The sequence below is a fragment of the Schistocerca serialis genome, chromosome 2 (genome assembly GCF_023864345.2).
Source record: "Schistocerca serialis cubense isolate TAMUIC-IGC-003099 chromosome 2, iqSchSeri2.2, whole genome shotgun sequence".
Classification (NCBI taxonomy): Eukaryota; Metazoa; Arthropoda; class Insecta; order Orthoptera; family Acrididae; genus Schistocerca; species Schistocerca serialis.
In genome coordinates, this window is record NC_064639.1 from 964,100,315 (window position 1) to 964,126,192 (window position 25,878).

General features: G+C 43.6%; 1 protein-coding gene across 4 annotated transcripts in view; it reads right to left on the reverse strand.

Annotated features, from left to right (window-relative positions):
- LOC126458354 (uncharacterized) overlaps positions 1 to 25,878 on the reverse strand; it is a 606,831-nt gene that overhangs the window by 44,616 nt on the left and 536,337 nt on the right. For 3 of the 4 annotated variants that reach the window (XM_050095323.1, XM_050095324.1, XM_050095321.1), the window contains exons 3-5: positions 23,557 to 23,655; positions 14,591 to 14,770; positions 783 to 1,000 (exon numbers count right to left, since the gene is read on the reverse strand). In XM_050095323.1, the coding sequence (XP_049951280.1) occupies positions 783 to 1,000; positions 14,591 to 14,770; positions 23,557 to 23,655 (497 nt within the window). The remainder of the gene's footprint in view (positions 1 to 782; positions 1,001 to 14,590; positions 14,771 to 23,556; positions 23,656 to 25,878) is intronic. The other variant, XM_050095322.1, reaches the window with a different exon arrangement.

Below are 25,878 nucleotides of genomic sequence, written 5' to 3' on the forward strand. Positions count from 1 at the left end.
CGATTTCGGAAACCTTTTTTTTAAGTCTTCAGCTAGCTATGTCGCGTTTACATGCAGTGAATGGCGATCACGCTCTAGTACGTAGGGACTTCAGAAAGGGTTTCGTATAGACACAGTTCTGCTGCGACGGGGATAACAGTTTCATCACAATGTCGGAGAGAAATGACGCGGCAACTGGATGCATACGCCAAAGGTAAAGTACGTGGGACAGTGTCATTCTTGCGGGCAAAACATCTTAATTTGTCACAAATTCATCTTGAAATTCTGGCAGCATATGGACCAACTACAGTGTCGCGTCGAGTCGCAGTGAAATAGTGCCAACAATTTGATCAAGGCCGCACAGTTGTGGGCGATGCTGATCAGGGAGGACGGTCATCGACGTCCACTACAGAGAACAACAATATCTAGACAATTGAGGCACAACATCGGTGGGGGGGGGGGGGGATATTTTCCAACGACGAAGACGGTCCCAGAGCAGTTCTGGAATGGCTGTCGAGGAATTGAACTATTGGGAGAATGTTAGGACCGTCGTTTACGGATATTTGACTACATCGCAAAATAGTGTCCTGTGTGTCTTTGAAATATAGTCAGCATTTACTAAAAGTTACTTGGCTGCCATTTGGAGAAATTATAGATATTTGAAAAAAGAAGACCATTTCTGGACCCCTCTTTATTGGTCAAAAAATTTTTTTAAGCCCCTCGTATCTCCACGACAAACGGCGGCGGTGTCACCGGCAGCAGTCGCAGCAGCGAGGGCAGAGTGAGAAGTTGGAAGTACTCACTTGAAGGTGGCGACGACGTTGGTGGTGGGCCAGCCCAGGACGAAGGAGGTCTCGGGCGACTTGTGCACCTCGATGACGTCCTCGATGCTGTGTTTGGTGAGCCACATCTCGGACACGCGCACCTTGTCCTTCAGCTTGAAGTTGCCGCCCGAGCGCGCCTTGGCCACGAGCAGCAGGTCGTTGAACAGGAAGAGGTGGCGCTCCTGGCTCTGGACGCCCTGCGACACAGCACCACAAGTCCCCTCTCAGTGCTCGCCGTACAAGTAGGAGGGCTCTTTGGGTGCAAGGGTGGGTACAAATCGCGGGGAAACTCGAGTGTGTCTGTGCCTAGGGGGGCAGCGAGCTGCGACAGGGATACAGGGCTGACAGCAGCTGGTGGAACTTTGAAATCCACAGTGCCAAGGGAGGATTGAAAAACTTAACACGGTCTCCTGGAGTTACACTGGACTCTGAAGACGCTTTCAAAAGCAAAGATCGCTAGTAAAGCATTTATTAGAGTAAGAAGCGGGTTTCCGCATCTTCGCATCTGCAATATGACAGAACCGACACTGACAGAATAAACAGTTAACTAGCACGATATAACACTGTACACAAATATTTCATTTTCCACAATATATGGAACAACAACATACCTTACGCTTCATAACATTAAATCATCTCTTTCACCATTACTGCAAGTGGTTTTACACCATGTATGTACAGGGTGCGGCAGCGTTCATAGTAGGATATTAAAAACACACCATCAGGCAGTACCTGTGATTTATTTATTACCTCTTATGTCAATTAACAGTTAAAGGTATGTCATTTACCGATGTGTAAGTCATTGTCCATTGCGTGGATTACTTTCTGAATATGACTCCTGTCAACTGATGCCCCTCTGCACAACACACTCATGTAGGCGGCGTTGGAAGTTTTCCATAACTCGCCGTAACGCATTCCCTGGGACGTTGCCGACGGCAGTTCTGATGTGATCCTTCAACTCAGGAATGGTGGCACAACGTGTTCTGAACACTTCTTGCTGCAGGTAGCCCCAAAGGCAAAAGTTTGCACATGAAAGGTCAGGTGAGCGAGGCGTCCAGGAAATGTCATCAAAACGGGAAATTACTCTACCGGGAAATGTCTGTCGCAAGAAATCCGTGCAAATTCTGGCTGTATGCGAGGTCGCTCCGTCTTGTTGAAACCATAATTATTCCACATCCACATCGACCATACCTAATTGGGAAAGAGCGAAAACTTGTAGCATCTTTTGGTAGTGTTACAGCAACCCGCTGTCATCCTCAAAGAAGTAAGGGCCAATAATCCCAAAGGAAGCAACTCCACATCACACTGTGAAACGAGAACTGCCGTCGGCAATGTCCCAGGGAATACGTTACGCCGAGTTATGGAAAACTTCCAACGCCGCCTAAATGAACGTGTTGTGCAGAGAGGCATCATTTGACAGGAGTCATATTCAAAAAGTAATCCACGCAATGGACAATGACCTACACATTAGTAAATGGCATGCCTTTAACTATTAATTGATATAAGAGGTAATAAATAAATTACAGTTACTGTCTGATGGTGTGTTTTTAATATCCTCCTATGAACGCTGCCGCACCCTGTATGTGTCAGTGTCGTGAAATTCATTGGAAGTCGGCATGTCACACATAAAAGCAATACTGTGTACAAACATGATACTAACGCGTCGACTACGAATGCTCACACACAGCAGCAGCTGACAACTGATTGAGAATCAGCGTACAAATTCTGTTACTTGGAAAAATTCTGTCAAAAGTGTGTTCCATGAACGAAGTGTAAGAACGACAGAGAAAGAAAAACTGCGTGTTAATCTAAAAATACAGACTACCCGAAGCTCTAAGAAAGTGTGAAACTGCAGAAAGAGAAAGGAACGCTGAAATTTATTTAATATTGTGTATGGAAAGCCGGCAGCTGTGACCGAGCGGTTCTAGGTGCTTCAGTCTGGAACCGCGTGACCGCTACGGTCGCAGGTTCGAATCTTACCTCGGGCATGGCTGTGTGTGATGTCCTTAGGTTAGTGAGGTTTAAGTAGTTCTAAGTTCTAGGGGACTGATGACCTCAGATGTTAAGTCCCATAGTGCTCAGGGCCATTTGAACCATTTTTGTGTATGGAAAAATAAATATAATTGTGTGTTACCTGTGTATAATAATAGTCCAAGAATCCACGTTCTAGAGAGTTATTGACAATAAACTACGTCTCTGCTGTTGAAGAAGGACGCTTTTGCTTTTGTTCTGGAAGCGAAAAGCTACGGACGTATTTAGTTGTAGAGGTCAAGGTATGTGAATGCCTTTTCATAACATACGTGTTCCTTCATTTCATCTCCCTCCATGTGAAATAACTAATGAGATAGTACTACAAGAATCTGGAAGGGAGATCCTTTCGGCCATCTGCTTTTCGTTTGTCAGAATGGCACATAGGCAGCCATTACGTTAAACTTGGAAACATTAACTATTTACAGGCTTCACCCAACAAGACAAGTGTAGGAAACAGTTTCAATGTTTTGCGTAATATTTGGAGGGCGTTACATTGAAGTCAGACTGATTACAATCTGAATTTAAGTGAGGATAAATTTCAACGCTCTAGCCTGTATCAGTAATAATATCTTTCCTCAATAAAGTGAGATAACAGCTCCCATGAAAAAAATCAAATTAGTTTCTACTGAAATAAAAAGCATTTCAGAGTTAACATCAGGCGAGAAAGGATATTATCATTATTATCGTTCCCAACATATAGCTACGTGATTGTATCGCCTATCTCTGTAGCATTGTTTTGTACCGTGCAACATTGATACGATTATTTAACAAGCTACGTGTACGATATATGCTGGGAGCAAAATTATATTGGGAAGAGAATTTCCGCAGAGAACTAATTTAATCTGTTTTTCGCCATGTAGCGTATTTCATTGCTACCGGAACACAGAACGAGTCATTCATATGAACGTGCGAAAACCCTTAAGGAAAATTACCGACACACAGGAGAGAGGGACGATATACCCAGCAGAAGCCATGTGGTACTGAGACTTGATAGTACGGTTTTCCTTTGTTCAAAAGCGTTGGTATATTATTCCATATAATTTTTATGTTAAATAAAATCTAACTGTGTACAACATATATAAGCCAAAAACAATTACATTGAATAATACACCCATGCTTTTCAGAATGAGAGGAGTGGCAGTTCTGCAATGTTCGCACAAGAGCTTCTGTGAAGTTTGGAACGTAGGAGACGAGCTACTGGCGGAACTGAAGCTGTGAGGACGGGTCGTGAGTCGTGCTTGGGTAGCTCAGATGGTAGAGCACTTGCCAGCGAAAGGCAAAGGTCCTGAGTTCGAGTCTCGGTCCGGCATACAGTTCAATCTTCCAGGAAGTTTCTCACCCACATTTTTGTCCAATGTAAGACGGTATTGTCGAGGCATACCACTACTGTGGCACCTGGTGCACTTATGTAATAGAATGTTTACACTGATTCTCGGTCAGTTGTCAGCTGTTGATGTGTGCGACCACTCTTAGTCGGCGCATTTGTATCATTTTTGTACATACTATTGCATTTATGTTTCAGATGCCGACTTGTAATGAATTTCACGACACTGACATATATATACGTGGTGTAATACCACTTACAGTAGTGATGAAAAATGGCGTAATGCTATGAAGCGTAAGATATATTGTTGTGGAGGAGGAGGAGATTATTGTTTAACGTGCCGCCGACAACGAGGTCATTAGAGACGGAGCGCAAGCTCGGGTGAGAGAAGGATGGGGAAGGAAATCGGCCGTGTCCTTTCAAAGGAACCATCCCGGCATTTGCCTGAAGCGATTTAGGGAAATCACGGAAAACCTAAATCAGGATGGCCGAAGACGGGATTGAACCGTCGTCCTCCCGAATGCGAGTCCAGTGTGCTAACCACTGCGCCACCTCGCTCGGTATATTGTTGTTCCATACTTTGTATGGAGAACGAAATACTTGTGTAAACTCTTACATCATGCTATTTATAACTGTTTATCCTGTCAATGTCGGTTCTATCCTACGGCAGATCTGAAGATGTCAACATGGTCTTTCCTAAACCGGTTATATAAATCTAATAAATGCTTTACTAGCGATCTCTGACGTTTGAGGGTCTCTCCGGAGTCCACGATGCTGCAGCTAGCCCCCAAGCTGATACAATGTAAGGAACGTATAAAAGTACACTATCTGACCAAAAATATCCGGAACACCTATGTATCACGGGGTCCCGGGTTCGATTCCCGGCCGGTTTGGGGATTTTCTCTGCCCGGGGACAAGGTGTCTGTGTTGTGAAAGTGGCTAGATTGGATTGTGAGTAGATTGTGACTTTGTACGGTCGCTGATGACCGAGCAGTTGAGCGCCCCACAAACCAAACATCACCACCACACCTATGTAATACGGAATTTACAGTGTCAAGAGAGGTAGACCCACCAGTATAGAAGGAGGCGGGGAAATACCAGTAGAGAAACAGTAACAGCAGAGTGGATTGGTCAGGAGAACTCATTGTCTTCGAACGTGAACTAGAGTACGATGGGTTTTCCGACTCAGCCGCTCCTCAAGGTCGCATTCTAATTACCTGACTGACTTTCGGTTTTAATCAATTACCTTCCACGCACTATAGAAGTATTATGCAACGCAATAGCTCAGGCGCCCAATGGCATATGACGTCGCAAGCTATTTCGCAACAAAATCTAAGTTCTAAAGCAGCAAGGTTCCTTGTTCGCCCCCCAGCATATGCAATCATTTTAATTTTCATGTAATTTAACAGAAATTTCGCAACAACGTTTAATGCAAGGAACTGCGCGAATCTTCACATCCTCCGGTCTCTACGCCTAAGGCCTTAGGTTGAAACTCCCCTAACACCAGGACTCCTACTCTACAGGCCCTAGGTCAGACTACTGCATAAGTAAGTATCACAACAAAACAGCACAATTGTCTGAATTTACACTCAGTAAATAGCGTAATTTGCATGTAATTTCAGAACGATGTCTGTCAGCACTGACTACTTAAGTATTTACAAGGGAACTCCCCATCACTGTCCCCCCCCCCTCCCCTTTAGCTTTAGTCGTCGTGAGATGGCCCAATAGATAATCCGTCAAAAACTGAACACATATCAAACATGAAAACAGTAAGACGGTGTACTGAACTGTGAAAAAAACAAGCAAAATAGAAGCAGTGAACGGTCCAAGCTCGAGATGTGAGCACAGATACGTAGCTACGGCGTTGTGATTATGTGGTCACGGTGTTGGACTGCAAAGCGGGAGATCTGTGTTCAAACCACGCTCGTGCCCTAAATTTTTTTTCACAAAGGTATGAACTTTTCGTCCGGTCGCTGGCTGCCGTGTCTGTTCTCCTTCTGTCGTCTTAGCAATTGTCATACTGTTCACTGGTTATAGAGTATGTGTCATGTCGTAAGAATACATTACCGTCGCAAGTAAATGTGATGAATAGTGAGAGCAGGCGAGATGCCTCATCGACCTTTCACTGAAATGAAAACAACAAATAAGCGGGTGTTAGCTATGTTACAACAAAGGAATTCAAAAGTTAAAACTTCCAAAACGGAACGCAAGAGTCATAACATGTGGCACCTCTGTAGGACAAATAGGAGATACGTAGTTCTAGTGGTCCCTTTCTTACAACTTGCTGTTGCAGACGGACGTTACTCCACGACTCAAACACAAATCTGAATACAGCGAAAAGACACGTCAGTAACTAGACTAAAACTCCTCCTGAACAGGCCATGAAGGCCCAACGATACCGACCGGCCGCCGTGTCATCCTCAAACCACACGTTTTACTGAATGCGGACATGGAGGAGCATGAGGTCAGCACACCGCTCTCCCCGCCGTATGTCAGTTTCCGAGACCGGAGCGGCTACTTCTCAAACAAGTAGCTCCTCAGTTTCCCTCACAAGGACTGAGCGCACCCCGCTTGCCAACAGCGCTCGGCAGACCGGATGGTCACCCATCCAAGTGCTAGCCCAGCCCGACAGCGCTTAACTTCGGTGATTGACGGGAACCGGTGTTACCACTTCAGCGAGGCCGGTAACCGGACGGACAGTACATAATTTTGTGAGAAAAAAAGAAAAACATTGAGGCATGAGTGAGATTTGAACGCGGCTCCCCCTTTGCAGTCCAACACCGTAACCACATAACCACGACGCCGTGGCTAAGCAAACATGCACTGTTTTGCACATCTTGAGCTCTGACCACCCACTGTTTCTATTTTGCTTCTTTTTTCACCGTTCAGTACACCTTCTTCCTGTTTTCATGCTTGATCTATGTTCAGTTTTTGGCGGACTATCCTATGGGCCATCTAACCACTAAATCTGAGGGAGGGTGCGGAGTTTCCCTTGTTAGCACAGTAGTGTAAAACTATTTGCACACGCCTACTATATGCACCTATGCTGATAGACGTTTTTATGGAATTACATACAAATTAAGTTATTCACACAGAGTAAACTGAGACAATTATGCTTTCTGCTATGATATTTCCGTATGCATGGATCGAACCTAAGGCCTGGAGGGTAGGGGGACTGGGCGTAAAGGAGAGAGCGATTTAAAACTATGGCCCTTGAGGGTAGAAAATTCGCGCAGTTGCCTGCATTAAAAGTTGTTGCGAAATTTCGATTAATTACTTGATAATTAAAATATTTGCCCATGTCTGGGGTCGAATTGCTGACCTCCGAGCTCCAGAGCTTAGATGATGTAGTTAAATAGCTTGTGACGTCATACGCCCTTGGGCACTTGAGTTACTGGGTTGTATAACCCTTTTTTCAGAGTGCAGGGCAATTGATTATCAGTGAAAGTACGTCAGAGTAATTATGATTCTGAAGAGCGGCTCAACTGGCAAACCCTGCTGACGAGACACAGGACGTCATCTGACTAAGAAATCCATCAAGAATATATCAACCCTTACAAAGCTCCCCAAGTCGACTGTTGGTGCTATCGCGAAGTGGAAACGCGAAGGAACAACATCAGTTAAACCAAGCCCAGGAAGGCCTCAGATGCTCACAAATGCGTGTGTGAATTCTTATGGGACTTAACTGCTAAGGTCATCAGTCCCTAAGCTTACACACTACTTAACCTAAATTATCCTAAGGACACACACACACACACACACACACACACACACACACACACACACACACACACACACCCATGCCCGAGGGAGGACTCGAACCTCTGCCGGAAACAGACGCACAGTCCATGACTGCAGCGCCCTGAACCGCTCGGCTAATCCCGCGCGGCCTCAGAAGCTTACATACAGGGACTATTGAGCATTACGGAGGGTAATTACAAAACATCGCATGATATCAGCGGAAGGAATGACTCGTGGATTCCAAACTACAAAAACTGAAAACAGATCAAGCATGACTGTGCACACGGAGTTAAGAAGAACGGGGTACAGCAGTGGAGCAGCTCCTCATAAGCCACACATTTCCATAGCCAAGGCTAAGCGACACATAGCAAATGTCTGAGACTCAGTGGAACAGCAGGTGTAATGTAGTACTCAACATACCCGCAGTCTGATTGATCTACGGTATCTCATAATCACTATCAAAACTACAGGTGATGCTATAGCGGTATTAGCGTGATTTCTCCTAGGAACGACTGATTCTTTTGCGCAGTATGCTTACTATTCCGTTACGTCAGGAGACGCGGTGAAAAGATGAGTGAGTGAAACCAGACGTGATTTTCAAAGGCTACTGCAACGCACAGACTGTGACGCTTTCTGGAAGCAGCAGGTCTTGGTGCGACCATACCACTGCTATCTGTCGCTGGGGCCCAGTGCGCTGGCTGGTTTTAATTGCTCGCACATGCGGCCACCCCGAACAATGCCGCCCCTGTCCGTGCTGCGCCCCAACCCTCCGTCTTCACCCCCTCATTAATAACTCACTTCTCTGGAACGTCACAGCCACGGCTCGGGGTCCTGCTGCGGCTAAAGAAACAAATCTTTTCCATCCCCCCAGAAAGGGGTTTATCTTGGCGTTCGGCTTCCTCCGACGTTCTGAGCGTCGTTAGTTTGGGTGAAACGTAACACTGCGGAACACCTGTCGTTCTCGTGTCGCCATTAATTCGTAAGATGTCTCCTGACTGCAAGGGGACTACACAAGACAGCTACATCCACACAAGAATCTGCCATTAGGAAACCCCACATGAGCCAATTAGCTCTCGAGACAGAGCTATTTCATAACATACGTCTCTTGCCAGAACAGTGCAGCGGCGGTTTATCGCTGCCTCCCTCCTCTTGCTGCTGACTGATGAGATTAGCCTTCCAATGTGGGTGAGTAACCAGTGCTTATCAAACGCAGCACAATGTTTCTATTTTAGTGGGAGGTAGAGAACACCAATAAAGGAAGAGTATAACAATAACTATTATTAAATATAAGTGGGCGTCTTCCGAACTTTATCTGTATTATTACACTTCAACATCTCTGTAACATACAGGGTATTCCAGAAATGCTGTAAAATAACTTGAAGGGATTTTAGATGGTATCTTGAGCAGCAAATCGAGGATAGGAACCTGTGTCCAGAAACGTCATCCAACGACGCTACAGAGCGTCGAAGTTATAGCCGCTGACGCCTGCTAATAGGCCACCCCTTCGGCAGCAAACGTGACTGTGCGCTGACAGACCATAGAAGGAACGTCTCGCAGTGTTGTTTGTTATTCAGTGATCGCGACTGGCTGCCACAGTCGCCACTGGAGAAGATGGGACTAGCTGCTGCGTAGACAGACCTTGAAAGTGATGTTCTGTTGCCTTGGTGGGTGGCAGTTTCAGACACAGGTTTCCATCTGCAGTTTATTTTTCTCCTGTACACCAAAAACATTGGAGATTTTAGAGCGTTCCAGAAGAAAAACTGCGGATACAAAACCGTATCCGAATCAGTCATCTACAGAGGCAACAGAGCATTGCAGTCATAGGAGACAAAGCCTGCCTACGAAGTAGCTAGTTCCATCGTCTCCACTGGCGATCGTGAAAACCAATCATGGTCATTGCATAAAAAGTTCTCGGTTTACTTGCCGTATCAAATTTGGATAAAATTTCAAGCTTTCATAGTCAATCATGGTCATTGAACGACAATCAGCACCGCGAGACTTCCATCTACAGTCTGTCAGCATACAGTCTCACATTCGCTGCTGAAGGGGTGGTATAGTAGCAGGCGACGGCGCCTATAACTTCGATGTTTCTGGACACCGGTCCCTATCCTTGATTTGTTCCTCAAGAAACATTCCACAAACCTCTCAAAGTTTGTCCCAACATTTCTGGGGCACCCTGTAGACGAGAGGACTAATCTGGTGAATTATTTGTTTTTTAGTCTGTTTCTGAATTCTCTCGACTTCTTCCTTTCGACTGATATGATGATTTCCTCCTAACAGTCTGTAGTTTACACTAGACCCACGTTTTTTGCTTTCTTTGTAACTGTACTATACTTCCCCAGATTTTTGTAACACAATGAAAAATTTAGCTTCACTCTTTGATCACCGGTCACCATCTATACTATCCCAATAACTCAGTGAAGCAACTGTAATGAAATAGAATTTTACACATGTAGTAGGCGATTGAAATTTTGTGTAAATGGACTATGGAAAAACTAGAATAGGGAAGTATCGAAGTATTTGAGGTGTAATGTTACAGAAGGATGGTAAACCCTTAGAGGACTGAAAAGAAATGGAGAAGTTTTACGCAGAATTGGCGGGGAATGGCAATACGTGAAAATACCAACTTGAAGAAGAGACAATATGATACTACAAGTATTAAGACATCAAGGATAACTTACGTAATAACTTCCTATAGGAAACTCTAGAAGGGTTGCAGGGGAAAATAGAGATTGGAATATATACAACCAATAATTAAGGACGTTCAGTGTAATTTCTTCTGTGAGATAAGGAATTTTAAATGTGAGTTCAACCACTAACAATGATAAAACACTAATTTTTACGCGTTTCGAAGATACCTGACATCACAATCATCTCAGTTTCATCTCGAAACAAGAGTTCGCACTGCATGGAAATCGTTGACAAAAGTTTATCCACGCAAAACACTTCACAACAGTGTCATCATTGTATAATGATGCAACAGTAGTTACGTAACATTACTACGCTTTTTTTCTGGCTAAACTTTCGTCAACGCTTTCCATGCAATATGCAGTTTCTTGTATTAAGAAGGCACCTTCGAAGCACATCGTAATTAGTGCTTTTGGATTGTGAGTGTTCAAGCCTCCATTTTATCTTACAATTTAACGCAACCATGACATCACATTAATCGTGGACAAAAATCAAAAGACTGATGTAAAAAGTCTGTAACCAACCTTTCATAGTCAACGAAACCCAACGACTAAGATGCCTTACACCAAACAAGTGTAATATCCGTTAGCTCGTCACGGACAAGTAGCTCACCTAGAAAATTGTCTAATGAAAAATTAAGCTAGTTACTTTTGACTGATTTAACCACAAGTAGAGTCACTCCATTTAATGGACAGCTGTTGAAGCATGAACGCAGTTTAAGTGGTCTGAATTCTGACTTGTGATTGGAGGTAACATCGCGGAGAACAGTTTGAGAAGAGAGCAAACTGAAAATGACTTCATATCCATCTGCAGTAGATCATAGCAAAAGAGTAAAGACCAGACATTATTCAAGGGCGGGGAGTGTTGTTACCATGGCTTTAAAACTAGAATGTTACTGTTTGTTCTAATAAAGGACTGGGAGAGGTAATAATATCCAATAACATTACTTAAATCCCTCAGTAACTGAGAATCGGAATGGGCTGAGCGCTTGTTGCTTTATAAGTACATCTCCGTAGTTAAATTTTCTGTCCAAATATTTGGCATATTAATATTCTAGGAGAGGAGTGTAATATGCAGACCATAACACGGTCTATCTCTCTCTCTCTCTCTCTCTCTCTCTCTCTCTCTCTCTCTCTTTCTCTCTACCCTTTCACATAAAATGCACCCAGAGATACCGCCAGACTCGCTTTGGTGGCGCAAGGCTGTAATTTATTCCTGTGTCGACCCCGACTGACGTCACAGAATGCGCCGCCTAATTGGCTGGCCTACTGCTGTGACGTCAGCCAGGTCTCCAGGGCGCCGGCAGCCTCTCGCGGGATGTAAACAAAACAGGTTGCTCGCCACGCCGGTGGCCGGTCTATAAAACACGGGGAAACGACACGTGTGCCTCGTCTATCGGCATCTAAAAAGCGGGCGGACAAGTCGAAAGGTCGGCCAGATAAGGCGCTGACGTCCGTCCGAACGAGCTGCAGCCAGCCACCTGGTTTCCCCTGGGAAGAATGCCCCATTCCGAACACGTTTCCTCGGTCCGGCTAGTATCTCACGCTGACAGGGGACGCCAGACGCCATCGTTTCCCTCTTTTTAAGTCTGTGCTGCCGATGTTCGGTTGCGTCGTCCCTTCTCCTGCTTTTAAAAGCACGCTAAGCATCAGAATTTGTTTGCTGGCGTCTAGGCGTGAGGGGGTCTACATGCTCCAATGAATAGCAGCGTAACTTGGACAGAAGGAATACAGTACAAGTTAGTAAAGCTAAATTTGATAATCCAACATAACAGGAAATACGATGAGTATTGTAACTGCGGTCCTTCCAAATCGAAACTCTGTCGGCATTCACGCTTTATGTAAATAGTATTCCACGATGTATTAAAAATCTGCAGGTATCCTAGGCAAGATACTTCTCGAAAACTGATACAAAATAAATTTCCGAAGGAACAAAAATACTTGGTGCATTGAACAGGGGAATATAGGGATGCAAGTAATCAAGATTATTATTATTATGGAGATATATTAATGTAGCATGTTTCGCAAACAGAGAAGATGACGTTAAATGTCCGATTCCTAGTGCAGAGAAGCCGAAACACACTGAGATTCTATTATATCCAAGAGAATATCATAAGTAACATACTACATTTGTTCGCTCGAAGGCCATCACGAAGCCTAAGAAAGCATCTGAATTGCCTTAAGACACCTTTGGGAAAGTTCCCGAAACTATTCTGATTTTTCTACAGCTACAATTAGCCTCTCTACATTAGAGCGGTACACTAAACTTTTAGGAAATAACAGTAGAAACGATGCGACAGGTGAAGTTTATGGTAAAAGATGAGCGCATTTCACGCATTGTCATGCATTGTTAATTTCGTGTGTCAATAATAACATATCTCAGAAATGCATTCATGTAGCTAATGTAAATATTTCATTTCAAATTACAGAGGGAGACGGAAGATATCTTTCGTAACACACAATGTGGGATATAAATTGAAGGTGACAACGGAAGAAAGCGCTGAGCCAAAGGAGCGTATTTTGATGATGATATTTGGTTAATGCCCGTACGAATTCCCAAGTCTCGCAACTTTCCCGAATGGTTATGAAATAATGATGGCAGCACAAACATCCAGTCCCCGGGCGGAAAAAGATCCCCGATCCGGCTGGGAATCGAACTCGGGACCCAGTGATCCAGCGTATTTTGAGCTACTGCATGCTAATTTGGTTAAATTCAAGGACAAGGACGCAAGGACAATAAGACAAAAAATTTATATATAAGACATCGGTTTCTAACAGTACGCAAGGAATTTCTTGGTACCAGTACTTTAGGCACCCGAAAAATAACGTGATTATACTAATCGTTACTAGAATGTGGGTTGGCACTTTTTTCCGCAACCTCCTTTAATTCAGTGTCAGAGGTGGAACATTTTATTACTGCTCAAAGAAGGTCGATAAAGTGGGCTGAACATTTGTACATGATGGTGGACTTGGTCATGGTAGTGAGAACTATTCCAATTACAATGTGTGTGATAAGTTTAGTAGTGGTGGTGGTGGTCGTGGTGGTGGTGGTGGTGGTATCTATGTTAACTAAGAAAATGAAGATAAAGATTTAGCTAATGATGCACATAATGAATAAGAAGAAGGATAAGAATTACAGGACCTGAATCACAGAGTTCCAGAACAGCAGATGCGTTTCTTTCCATGTCTGTACTCCATATGACGTCTGTACTGTCTGCGCCTTAACAGAAATGGAACCGAGTACTTTAACAACGTTACAAGTATTATTTTTTAATTAAATGATGGCTTTTTCACAGCTGTCTATGATGTTTAAACAAACGTAAACACATTCCCCGCTTTCTTTAGTGTAATTCCTGATGGACGAGGCTACGGGAGTATAAGAAGACGATTAGCACGCCTACCTAGGACGTTCCTCGGTAAAAGGGAGCTTTTTAGTATCAATCATAGGGCTTCATTTGACGAATACATACCTCAAAATTTACGTATGGAGTATAACGTTGAATTTAAATGAATTGTACACTATGTTTAAGCCAGGATGAAAGAGAACAGAAGGGTTTGAGATGTGTTGTTACAGAAGGATGATGAAAAATTAAGTGGACTGATAAGGTAAGAAATGATGAGGTTCTCTGCAGAATCTGTAAGGAAAGGGAAAGACACCTGTGCAAAAGCAAGTGCAAGATGACAGGGCAAGCGTTAAGACATCAAAGGTTAACTTCCTTGGCCCAAGAGGAAGCCGAAGAGAGCAAAAGCTGTAGGGGAAGAGAGACTGAAATACAAACAGCAAATAGATCGATAACTTTGGGTGTTAGCCCTGCTGAGATAAGGAGGTTGAAAAAGGAGCGGAAGTTGTGGAGGGCCGCCTCAGATCAGTCCGAAGACTGATGACAAAAAAAAAGTATTTAACAATTACAGTACTTTCGCATCTTCATGTGTGGTTGCTGCAGCACGTAGAAAACGCAGATTTTATTGTGCTTTGAGAGGTAGCGGAGCGGGCTGGTACTGACCGTTGTGAAGGTGACGGGAGCCTCCATGAGGAACTGGCGCTTGTCGCGCGGCTGCGGCTGGGGCTGCTGCTGGGGGGAGCTGGGTTCGCTCCCCGTCGACGGCCTCGCCGCCTTGGCCGACAGGGCGCGCTGCAGCCGCGCCGCCGTCGTCGACCGCTTGCGGATCAGCCCTTTCATCTTCTGGAACACACGCGGCCGGCCTCACTCACACACACACTTGCACAGGATGGGTGCAGTCGAGTACTAACTGAAAAGGCCTGAGTCATGCTGAAGTCCAGCCAGTTACTTACATTTGTAATATTTCTGTCGATATGACATGGAACAAATCATGTTATGGACTACTCATATACATTTGTTTGTAAGCATGGCTAAGTGTTGTGCATTTACAGGAAATTAAATAGCACAGTGTCTTAAATTTAATAAAATAAACATATTAATCTCTCTCACTGTTCATCTTACAACGGAAACACAAGTAAATTTTCTGTGGTAATCAGCCGAGTAATACCTTCGTTTTGGAACGACGTCTTGAGATGATGCTTTTGCTTCAGAGACACCGCTCTGAAACGAAAATATTACTTGGCTGATTTTCCGAGAAGAATTCATCCGGGCTACTCGAGAAAGGCTGCAGTCGCGTGTGAACTGAACCACAACTCTAAACAAAACCGTGATCTTTTCTGACAGATTCTACACGCAGTCAAGAACAAAACAACTGGCATATGTTGTTTTTTTAATTTTTTTGACTATGTACGATCTAGTATTAGAAAAGATATGATTTCATGTTCATGGCACTTGCTGCCGATTATCTGGTTGAAACTGGCCAATAGTGACGAAAAAGACATTTAAAAATCAAGTAGCAGACAGTCTCAGAGATGTTAAAAACTGCGGATCTCAAGCATAAGGAAAACAATTTAATATTTTTCCACTGCAGTACGAATGATACCAGAGTTTCATTAACTATTTGTCTATAAAATAGGAGGAGTTATCCAGGACTACCTTTAGAATTAGCTTTGCTGCTTGTCAAACATTTTACTTTATTGTGCAAATTACAGAAGATAGTTCTTTCTTCCTGTTATTGAACTCATTTCTGAGCAAGTGACAGCCATACTAATGAATAACAAATGAGATATTTTATTCTAATGATGGATTATTTATGACTAATTTCATTAGAGAGTGCATACGAGGTGCGCATACTACCCAAACATATACAAGATCACTGTTGTTGAACACCAGATATTAATTTCGCCTGCTAGCTTTTGTGCAATCAGACTTCCTTTTCTTTATGAGTTAGTGTATAAACTTGAGGAGCCTAAGACTAGGAACAAAAATTGCTACACACAGTTCTGTGAGGAAACAAGCGCGCGCGCGCGCGCAGACACACACACACACACACACACACACACACACACACACACACACAACTAAAAAACTATAAGTTGATCGGTTCCCAGCCGAATGAGTTCGTCAAATAATTGTGGCTTTCCAACGAATTGAAATGGCAAGTTACTGTAGGATTCTGTATTCACCTCAACTGGACATAATAATGAGGAGGAAGGCGCTGGTACAAGTTCGCACCCCACGCCAGCGGTAAGGGAGTGGATGCTTGGTACTTTGAGAGTCAACTGTGACTTTTTAAGAGAACAGTCTAAAAGCAAGGCTGGCGTAGAACATGGCTCAAATTTATTACGCTTTTATATTTGGTATTTCTCTCAACGACGTTAACGATCAATACAGTGAAAGTTACTGCGCAGAAATATCGCTCTCGTAAGCTCCAAATCGATAAATACGTAGCGGATGAAATGAAACCTTGGAAGTTTGTTGTGCTATCTTTAAGGCTTAGTCATCTTGGTACGGAATTTTATATTACAGTATCTACAACTTCCGCTCCTGTGACAAGAAAAAATTTTAAATCTACGTAATACTTCCGTGTAGTAGGTGGTGAGTTAATGGAACATGTATGCAAACGTATCAGGGAGATAAACAGACACGGAGGAAATGCCACACCACTGGAAGGGCAGATAAGATACCACATTACGCTGAGAGACTTTCCCACATTTCGCCAGCGTCAGTAAACAGGAAACGCTTTGCGCAGATGGCGAACAATATTTACATGGCGATGCATACTAAATTCATTCACGGCTTATGAGACAATGTTTAGCTAGTAATCTTAGTTACGTGTATCACAAAATCTTATCGCTGCAAGTTATCGACTTGTGAAATCTGCCTCGACAATGTTTTCATATCTTCAGTTTCAATGCTTTCTCCTCTAAGCATATATTTATTTATTTATTTAACCTGATCAGATTAGGGCCATCAGGCCCTCTCTTACATCGGACCAGTGTTCCACACATGCAGCATTTCACACATCAGAGTTACATCATGACACTACTTTAAATAAGAAAATTAGATTACTCTAGCCACAATATGAATAAAGAGTAATGACTAAGACCTAATAAAGTAAGTACTGGCAGTATTTTTACAACAGGTGCTATACATACAAATTATGATAAAAGCAATAATAGTAACAGTAAAAATATCAAATAATAATGATAAACATGAGAAAAATTGGCGATAGTAATGAAGATTTGTGCAGATGTACATTAATATCTTGGTGTGTAAAGTAGATGTTTACTAGTATAGCGAGTTTTGGGGGAGGGAGATTTAAGGAGGGGGAAAGAGGGAAGTAATGAGGTGAAGTGCATTCGTGTACAGAGGAAGGCATTACTGTTGCTTAAGTAGACACGTCATTAATTGTTTTTTGAAGTCGGATATGTTTTTAAGTTCTCTAACATAACGAGGGAGGTTATTCCAGAGTCGGGGTCCCGCTACTGTAAAGGACTTGGAGAAGGTGACTGAGCGATGCAGTGGAAGATTTTATTATGATGGGAACGTGTGTTTCTGTCATGTTGCTCCGACATAAGCGTTAACGACGAGGGGAGAGATGAGGGACAGTGTACATTTATAATGCAGTAGATGAGACAGAGTGTATGGAAATATCTGCGTTTGTCTGCACGCAGCCAGGACGATTTTGCATATGCTGGTGATATGTGATCAAAAAGTCGAACGTCACAGATATATCAGACGCAGGCATTCATGACCAGTTCCAGACGCCGCGAGTTTTCCTGAGAGAGGCCTTGTAGGATAATATCGCTGTAGTCAATGATTGGGAGTATAAGCGTTTGTACTAATTTCTTTTTCAGATCGAAAGGGAAGAGTTTTTTATATTTTTGTAGGACATGAAGGGATGCTGATGCTTTTTTGCACACTGCAGTTACATGCTCTGTCCAATTTAGATTTTCATCTATTATTACTCCCAAACTCTTTGCTGAGGGAGAGAAGTTAATATTTGTTCCATTTAGGATAAGAGATGGTACGGATTCCCGATGTTTTGGGCTAATGAGCTTAGAGTGACCAACAAGTACCGCTTGGGTTTTAGATGGGTTTAGTTTTAGTCTTATGGCCTGTGCCCACTTTGATAGTGCATCGAGATCAGTATTGAAATTTTCAATAGCTTTCTTAAGATTGCTTGGTTTCGCACTTAGATACAACTGAAGGTCGTCAGCATACATATGATATTTGAAATAAGTCAGAACTGATAACACGTCATTCACATGTAGAGAGAAGAGTATGGGACCTATTACTGAGCCTTGGGGAACGCCTGACACCACCTGCCGCCATTGTGGTTTTATATTCCCGGACAGGTCTTAGAGGTGTGCGTTACACAGGAATGGTTTTTACTTACACATACGATTATTTCTGTGTACTGTACGTCGGTCACAAAATTAAGTAATCACCCCGAATGCTTCAGCTGTGTGTGTGTGTGTGTGTGTGTGTGTGTGTGTGTGTGTGTGTGTGTGTGTGTGTGAGTGTGTGTGAGTGTGTGAGTGAGTGTGTGTGTGAGTGAGTGTGTGAGTGAGTGAGTGTGTGAGTGAGTGAGTGTGTGAGTGAGTGAGTGAGTGAGTGAGTGAGAGAGAGATAATAGAGTAAAAATGGGCAACTACAGTTTTCAAAATTACGTTTTCCAATGTGACTAAAACGGAAAGTTTGTAACGTATTTTATCAGCTTTGACTTGCGACAGTCTGGCGTGGACATTTAGTGCGAAACGCTTACAGAAATTGGGCTTTAAAAATGGCTCTGAGCACTATGGGACTCAACTGCTGAGGTCATTAGTCCCCTGGAACTTAGAACTAGTTAAACCGAACTAACCTAAGGACATCACAAACATCCATGCCCGAGGCAGGATTCGAACCTGCGGCCGTAGCGGTCTTGCGGTTCCAGACTGCAGCACCTTTAACCGCACGGCCGCTTCGGCCGGCAATTGGGCTTTACTCGACCAATAATGGAAATCTGCGTGTCGGAATTAGCTGGACAGTTAGCACGCACAAACAGATGGATCAGGAACGCACTGAAGAAGAAGTCGTATTAGGGGAAGTGCATGTGGGCTGTAATCCATCGAGAATCAGGAGGAAGCGTTATCTAGATGTCAAATGGCTGAGGTGACAGCGCGCGCGCGCATGCACGCACACGCTTGCACGCGCACGCTATCAAAACTAGTCGTGGACCTAACATGGAGCTTTGTGGAACTAACATTTTTCCCGGGGCTTTAGCAGCGTTTCACTCCCACAAGGCTTTACGTTCGACAGCAACTTATCATAGCGCTACAGCAGCTGTCAAGGCAACAAAACTAAGCGAGCCTTCTGTCTCGTTTGCGCACAGCCCAACAAACAAATCGCATCACAGCGGACGATGAACTCGGGCGGGCCAGACAGTACCGCCGCTAACGACCGATTGATCGACGGTGCGTCAACGCCCGCCGGCGCCCATTCGCACGTAGCGGCCGAGGTGCAGAACTACGGGCAGCGAGCGCTCTGTGGTGGCATTCTTGCCGCGCCGCGGGTTTCTTGCGCGTCCACTGGCGCCAGTTCCCGGAGCGCGCGGCGCTCGCAAGAACAAGGAAGAGTTCTCTTGTGTCTGGGCCCACCCACCGCGACGCTGGATCTCTCTATCGGAGGCGGCGCCGCACCCTGCCGCGGCGGACGTGGCCGGCGAGGGGCGCTCAATGGGAGCGTGGGCGTCATGCTGAGGGAGGCGCCTGTGTCAGACCCGGCACCACGGCGTGTCTCCACAAATATGTCACCTCGTCGCCAACATCGCGTACTTCCTGGCGTCAACTGACTCCCACAGCAAACCCCACAATATACCTGCCTAGTACTATGCAGGAGACCCGGTTTCGAGTGCCGGCCTTGGTACATATTTTCACTTGCCGATTCAGTCTGTATACATAAAATCATATCTGTATGAGACTAGTAAGTCACTGAAATTGTTTATTCATGAGACCCAGAAAATATTAGATACAGGCTCCCAGGTAGATGCCATTTCCCTTGACCTCCGGAAGGCGTTCGATACAGTTCCGCACTGTCGCCTGATAAAGTAAGAGCCTACGAAATATCAGACCAGCTGTGTGGCTGGATTGAAGAGTTTTTTTGCAAACAGAACACAGCATGTTGTTCTCAATGGAGAGACGTCTACAGACGTTACAGTAACCTCTGGCGTGCCACAGGGGAGTGTTATGGGACCATTGCTTTTCACAATATATATAAATGACCTAGCAGATAGTGTCGGAAGTTCCATGCGGCTTTTCGCGGATGATGCTGTAGTATACAGAGAAGTTGCAGCATTAGAAAATTGCAGCGTAATGCAAGAAGATCTGTAGCGGATAGGCACTTGGTGCAGGGAGTGGCAACTGACCCTTAACATAGACAAATGTAATGTATTGCGAATACATAGAAAGAAGGATCCTTTATCGTACGATTATATGATAGCGGAACAAACACTGGTAACAGTTACTTCTGTAAAATATCTGGGAGTATGCGTACGGAACGATTTGAAGCGGAATGATCATATAAAATTAATTGTTGGTAAGGCGGGTGCCAGGTTGAAATTCATTGGGAGAGTCCTTAGAAAATGTAGTCCATAAACAAAGGAGGTGGCTTACAAAACACTTGTTCGACCTATACTTGAGTATTGCTCATCAGTGTGGGATCCGTACCAGGTCGGGTTGACAGAAGAGATAGAGAAGATCCAAAGAAGAGCGGCGCGTTTCATCACAGGGTTATTTGGTAACCGTGATAGCGTTACGGAGATGTTTAGGAAACTCAAGTGGCAGACTCTGCAAGAGAGGCGCTCTGCATCGCGGTGTAATTTGTTGTCCAGGTTTCGAGAGGGTGCGTTTCTGGGTGAGGTATCGAATATATTGCTTCCCCCTACTTATACCTCCCGAGGAGATCACGAATGTAGATTAGAGAGATTCGAGCGCGCGCGGAGGCTTTCCGGCAGCTGTTCGTCCCGCTGGAACAGGAAAGGGAGGCAATGACAGTGGCACGTAAAGTGCCCTCCACCGCACACCGTTGGGTGGCTTGCGGAGTATTAATCTAGATGTAAATTGTGCCATTTCATTTGTATAAGCACCTGCACCTGGGGTTACCAGAAATAGCCTGAAGGTTACCTGCACCCGACTAGATAAATACTGATATGAAATGTATTCGCAGTTACGAATATGAATCACTTCCATCTGTATAATGGAATGACGACAATCAAAGTTTGTTCTAGATCGGGACTCGAACCTACATTTTTCGCTTTACGCGTGTGGTTGCCTTAACCGCTTCGGTTATCGGTGCACGATTCACGGCCAGACACAGACTTCCATACGTCGTCCATGTGTCACGTCCATACTCGCACATGCTATTAATGTTATTCCCGCACACGGGAGAAATTTTATTCGTTAATTGCAGGTACGGTATCGGCCAACTTACTCGAAACTGCGTAGTGAAAAAGTACGGTGCAATGTTCCTTCGAACATGCATGCATGACCAAGGCACTGCAATTTCGTATTTATCGGACGATACCGGGCCTGCGACTTAAAATGTCTGCCCTCTACGGAAATAACATAAATCGGAAGTTACGAGTAGAGGAACGACACTCGAAAGTTCGGGTCTGCCATGAGTATTAGACCGTGATAGAGAAACAACTGATCTTTTGCGGAATATGTTTATAAATTATTAATTTAATATCTGCCGGGGTCCTGCTTTAGACTTGTTTACTGGGTTCTTTGTTAGGCTTCGGGATGACCTTAGCCCCTATTTTTATTTATGGAAGTTCGCACATTTGCGAGATAGAAATTTTAAATACCTTCATCAGAATTAGTTTCTTGATGACTGCAGTGAAATTTAGGTCTTGAGAGGACATTGTAAGTTAGTTTCCAGTGACACTGCTTAAAACATTTACAGATTACTACGACAGCTGTTTCGGAATATTTCCATTTCGAAATACGACTACGTTGTCCTGGCTTATACAAAACGTGTTGTGTGATATGTCTACGTTGTCTTGGCTTGTATAAAACATCTGGTGTGATTGTATCTGGTGACTATTCTCGTTATATTTCACGTTAAATTCTGAAATATCGATTTCACGTCGATTTTGTGCTGCTTTACACAGTGTGGAGTAAGATTTTGATACGTCATGGTACATATTTCCTGTAATTTTTTGACAGCTCACGCCATAGATGTTTTATATTTACATAGAAACATAATCTGTTACCATGTAAATATAAAACATGTATGGTGTGAACTGTCAAAAAATTATTGGAAATATTTAGAATTAGTATCAAAATATTACGCCACGCTGTATAAAACAACACAAAATCGACTTGAAATCGATATTTTAAAATTTCGCGTGTAATATAACGGGAACAGTCACCAGATACAGTCACAACAGATGTTATACATATATCAGGACAACGTAGACGTACCGGGTGATCAAAAAGTCAGTATAAATTTGAAAACTTAATAAACCTCGGAATAATGTAGATAGAGAGGTAAAAATTGACTCACATGCTTGGAATGACATGGGGTTTTATTAGAAGAAAAAAAAAAAAAAAGTATTGCTAGACGCGTGAAAGATCTCTTGCGCGCGTCGTTTGGTGATGATCGTGTGCTCAGCCGCCACTTTCGTCATGCTTGGTCTCCCAGGTCCCCAGACCTCAGTCCGTGCGATTATTGGCTTTGGGGTTACCTGAAGTCGCAAGTGTATCGTGATCGTTTGACATTTCTAGGGATGCTGAAAGACAACATCCGACGCCAATGCCTCACCATAACTTCGGACATGCTTTACAGTGCTGTTCACAACATTATTCCTCGATTACAGCTATTGTTGAGGAATGATGGTGGACATATTGAGCATTTCCTGTAAAGATCATCATCTTTTCTTTGTCTTACATTGTTATGCTAATCATTGTTATTCTGATCAGATGAAGAGCCATCTGTCGGACATTTTTTGAACGTTTGTATTATTTTGGTTCTAATAAAACCCCATGTCATTCCAAGCATGTGTGTCAATTTGTACCTCTCTATCAACATTATTCCGTGGTTTATTCAGTTTTCAAATTTATACTGACTTTTTGATCACCCGGTACTTGAAATTTTGAAATATTTCGAACAATTGTCGTAATAATCGATAAATATTTTAAAGCAGTGATACTGGAACCTTATTTACAATTTGATGAGAATGTTGGGTTGATGTACTTCTTGACAGGTTTTAAACATGTCTTTTTCATGTACTGTCTGTAAGTAGACACAAATCTAACCGTTTTCTTTTCCATGACCTGACATTGCCAAAGTTCTTTTATACATCTGTGTACAAATAAACAAACACCTGATGATGCAAATATAGTCGGCAAAACCGATCGTGGGTCTGAATAAAGATTTTTAACAGTCGCATCGGTCCTCCTTATTCAGCACTCGAATCTTTCTCAGAAGACAATGCTGGAATCCGACATCTGCCTCCAAAGCTCAATTCCTCAGTAAGGGTCTTGCTTAGCTGGCTTAGCTCGTAAGTAATTACAGGTAAAGAACTGTGTTACCAATGAAGGTAAAAGGCGTTACTGGCGCTTCCATATGGTGTCGGCACTTACCATGGTGAGGGCATCCTTGTCGTACAGACGCAGGCAGTCGTTGGGGAACAGGTCCTGGATGCGCTCAAGGTCGCTCTCCTCCTGTCCGCGCTTCAGAGCCTGCAACAGGAATAATGGGAAACATCCTTAATGTCTGCCGCAGTCTGCAATTTATACTGAAACAAGTACCGCCAGAGAGGCCGAGAGTGGCGTTCTCATTGCGGGTACTTGGACGAGGTACTATGCAACGTATTCAAATTATATGGTGATGACAGTAAGAAGTAGCAACGGGTCATTATACCCCTTGCTTGACCTGAGACTAAATAAATGAATAAATAAATAAATAAAAGAAAATCGCTTACAAGACGGCCACTATCTTCCTCCTCTGCAAGCGCATCAACTTTATCTTGTGCTTACCGAGTTAAAAATTGTACTTGATATAAACTGCTGTGTTGTTGTTGTGGTCTTCAGTCCTGAGACTGGTTTGATGCAGCTCTCCATGCTACTCTATCCTGTGCAAGCTTCTTCATCTCCCAGTACCTACTGCAACCTACATCCTTCTGAATTTGCTTAGTGTATTCATCTCTTGGTTTCCCTCTACGATTTTTACCCTCCATGCTGCCCTCCAATGCTCAATTTGTGATCCCTTGATGCCTCAGAACATGCCCTACCAACCGATCCCTTCTTCTAGTCAAGTTGTGCCACAAACTCCTCTTCTCCCCAATTCTATTCAATACCTCCTCGTTAGTTATGTGATCTACCCATCCAATCTTCAGCATTCTTCTGTAGCACCACAATTCGAAAGCTTCTATTCTCTTCTTGTCCAAACTATTTATCGTCCATGTTTCACTTCCATACAAATACTTTCAGAAACGACTTCCTGACATTTAAATCAATACTCGATGTTAACAAATTCCTCTTCTTCAGAAAGGCTTTCCTTGCCATTGCCAGTCTACATTTTATTTCCTCTCTACTTCTAATCATACAGTAAAGCTGCATGCCATCGGGAAAAATTACGGCTGTAGTTTCCTCTTGTTTTCAGCCGTTCGCAGTACTAAAACAGCAAGGCCGTTTTGGTTAGTGTTACAGGGCCAGATCAGTCAATCATCCAGACTGTTGCCCCTGCAATTACTGAAAAGGCTGCTGCCCCTCTTCAGGAACCATACGTTTGTCTGGCCTCTCAACAGATAGCCCTCCGTTGTGGTTGCACCTGCGGTACGGCTATCTGTATCGTTGAGGCACGCAAGCCTCCCCACCAACGGCAAGGTCCATGGTTCATGCGGGGGGACCGTGACTATATCCCAAATGAACATACTTGTATTTACCCAATTTATAATACGGGATGTCCAGGAGGAATGATCGGGATTCGGGGATGTGACAGGACCTATTATGCAAAGCAAGAAAAGGCTTAGTAACCATGGGCTAAGAAATGCGTACCTTAAGAGCTATCAACACTTGTTCAGTGGAAGAGACGTCTTTCACAGTAGCGAAGATGAGCAAAGTGTTCGTAACTCTCAAGGTGTGCACTTTAGAACCAATGTTATCTGGATTTTTTTTTTCTTTTTCTGGTCCATACAACTACCTCCCAAAATAGGGAAAGCAAAGAGCTTGCAACAGAAGAGATTTCTTCTACACTATCGAAGATGTAGTGATCATAGGTCTCAATGTTAGAGCCCACGTTTACTGAACTTTTTTGTTCGAACGATCGTTTCTTTCATATCCCTGAATACTGACCATTCCACTTGGGACACCCTGTATACATCCGATTTGCTGAATATTTACAATGGATAATTTTAATAAAAAATTATTCAGCTCCATTTATGTCTCGTAATACGACGATACCGATGTCCAATCAGCGCACAAAAGAAGTTCCCGCATAGAATTAAACCATTTATGCAACATTTGTTTTAGAACGGAATATCTGTTGTGTAGGATTCACTAATAGAGCACTGGCCACGGATAACAGTGATCGTGGTGCCACTCCCTGCTTTAATCTATTAATTCCTATGCCATATTAGCTTATCGTCGGTGATCTGGTTTATAAATGGAATTGCATCTCCCCCCTCCCCCACTTAACAGTCACTCATTCGAAAGGAATGAGCCAAAGCTGTATCTGCTTTCTGATATTTTCAAAGAAATTAAGTGAAGAACAGGACGAATATTTTGTATCCGCGTGCTCAAGACGCTTACAACTAAACACGTCTTAGGACAACTGATGTGAAGCTATCATACACCTGTTATTCAAGCAATATTGAGGAACTGGATGAGGAAATCGGGAGTGCATGAAGTAAAATGTTAGGATTGTGAAGCGAGATATGTGGGGCAGACGGGACGGAATTTTAA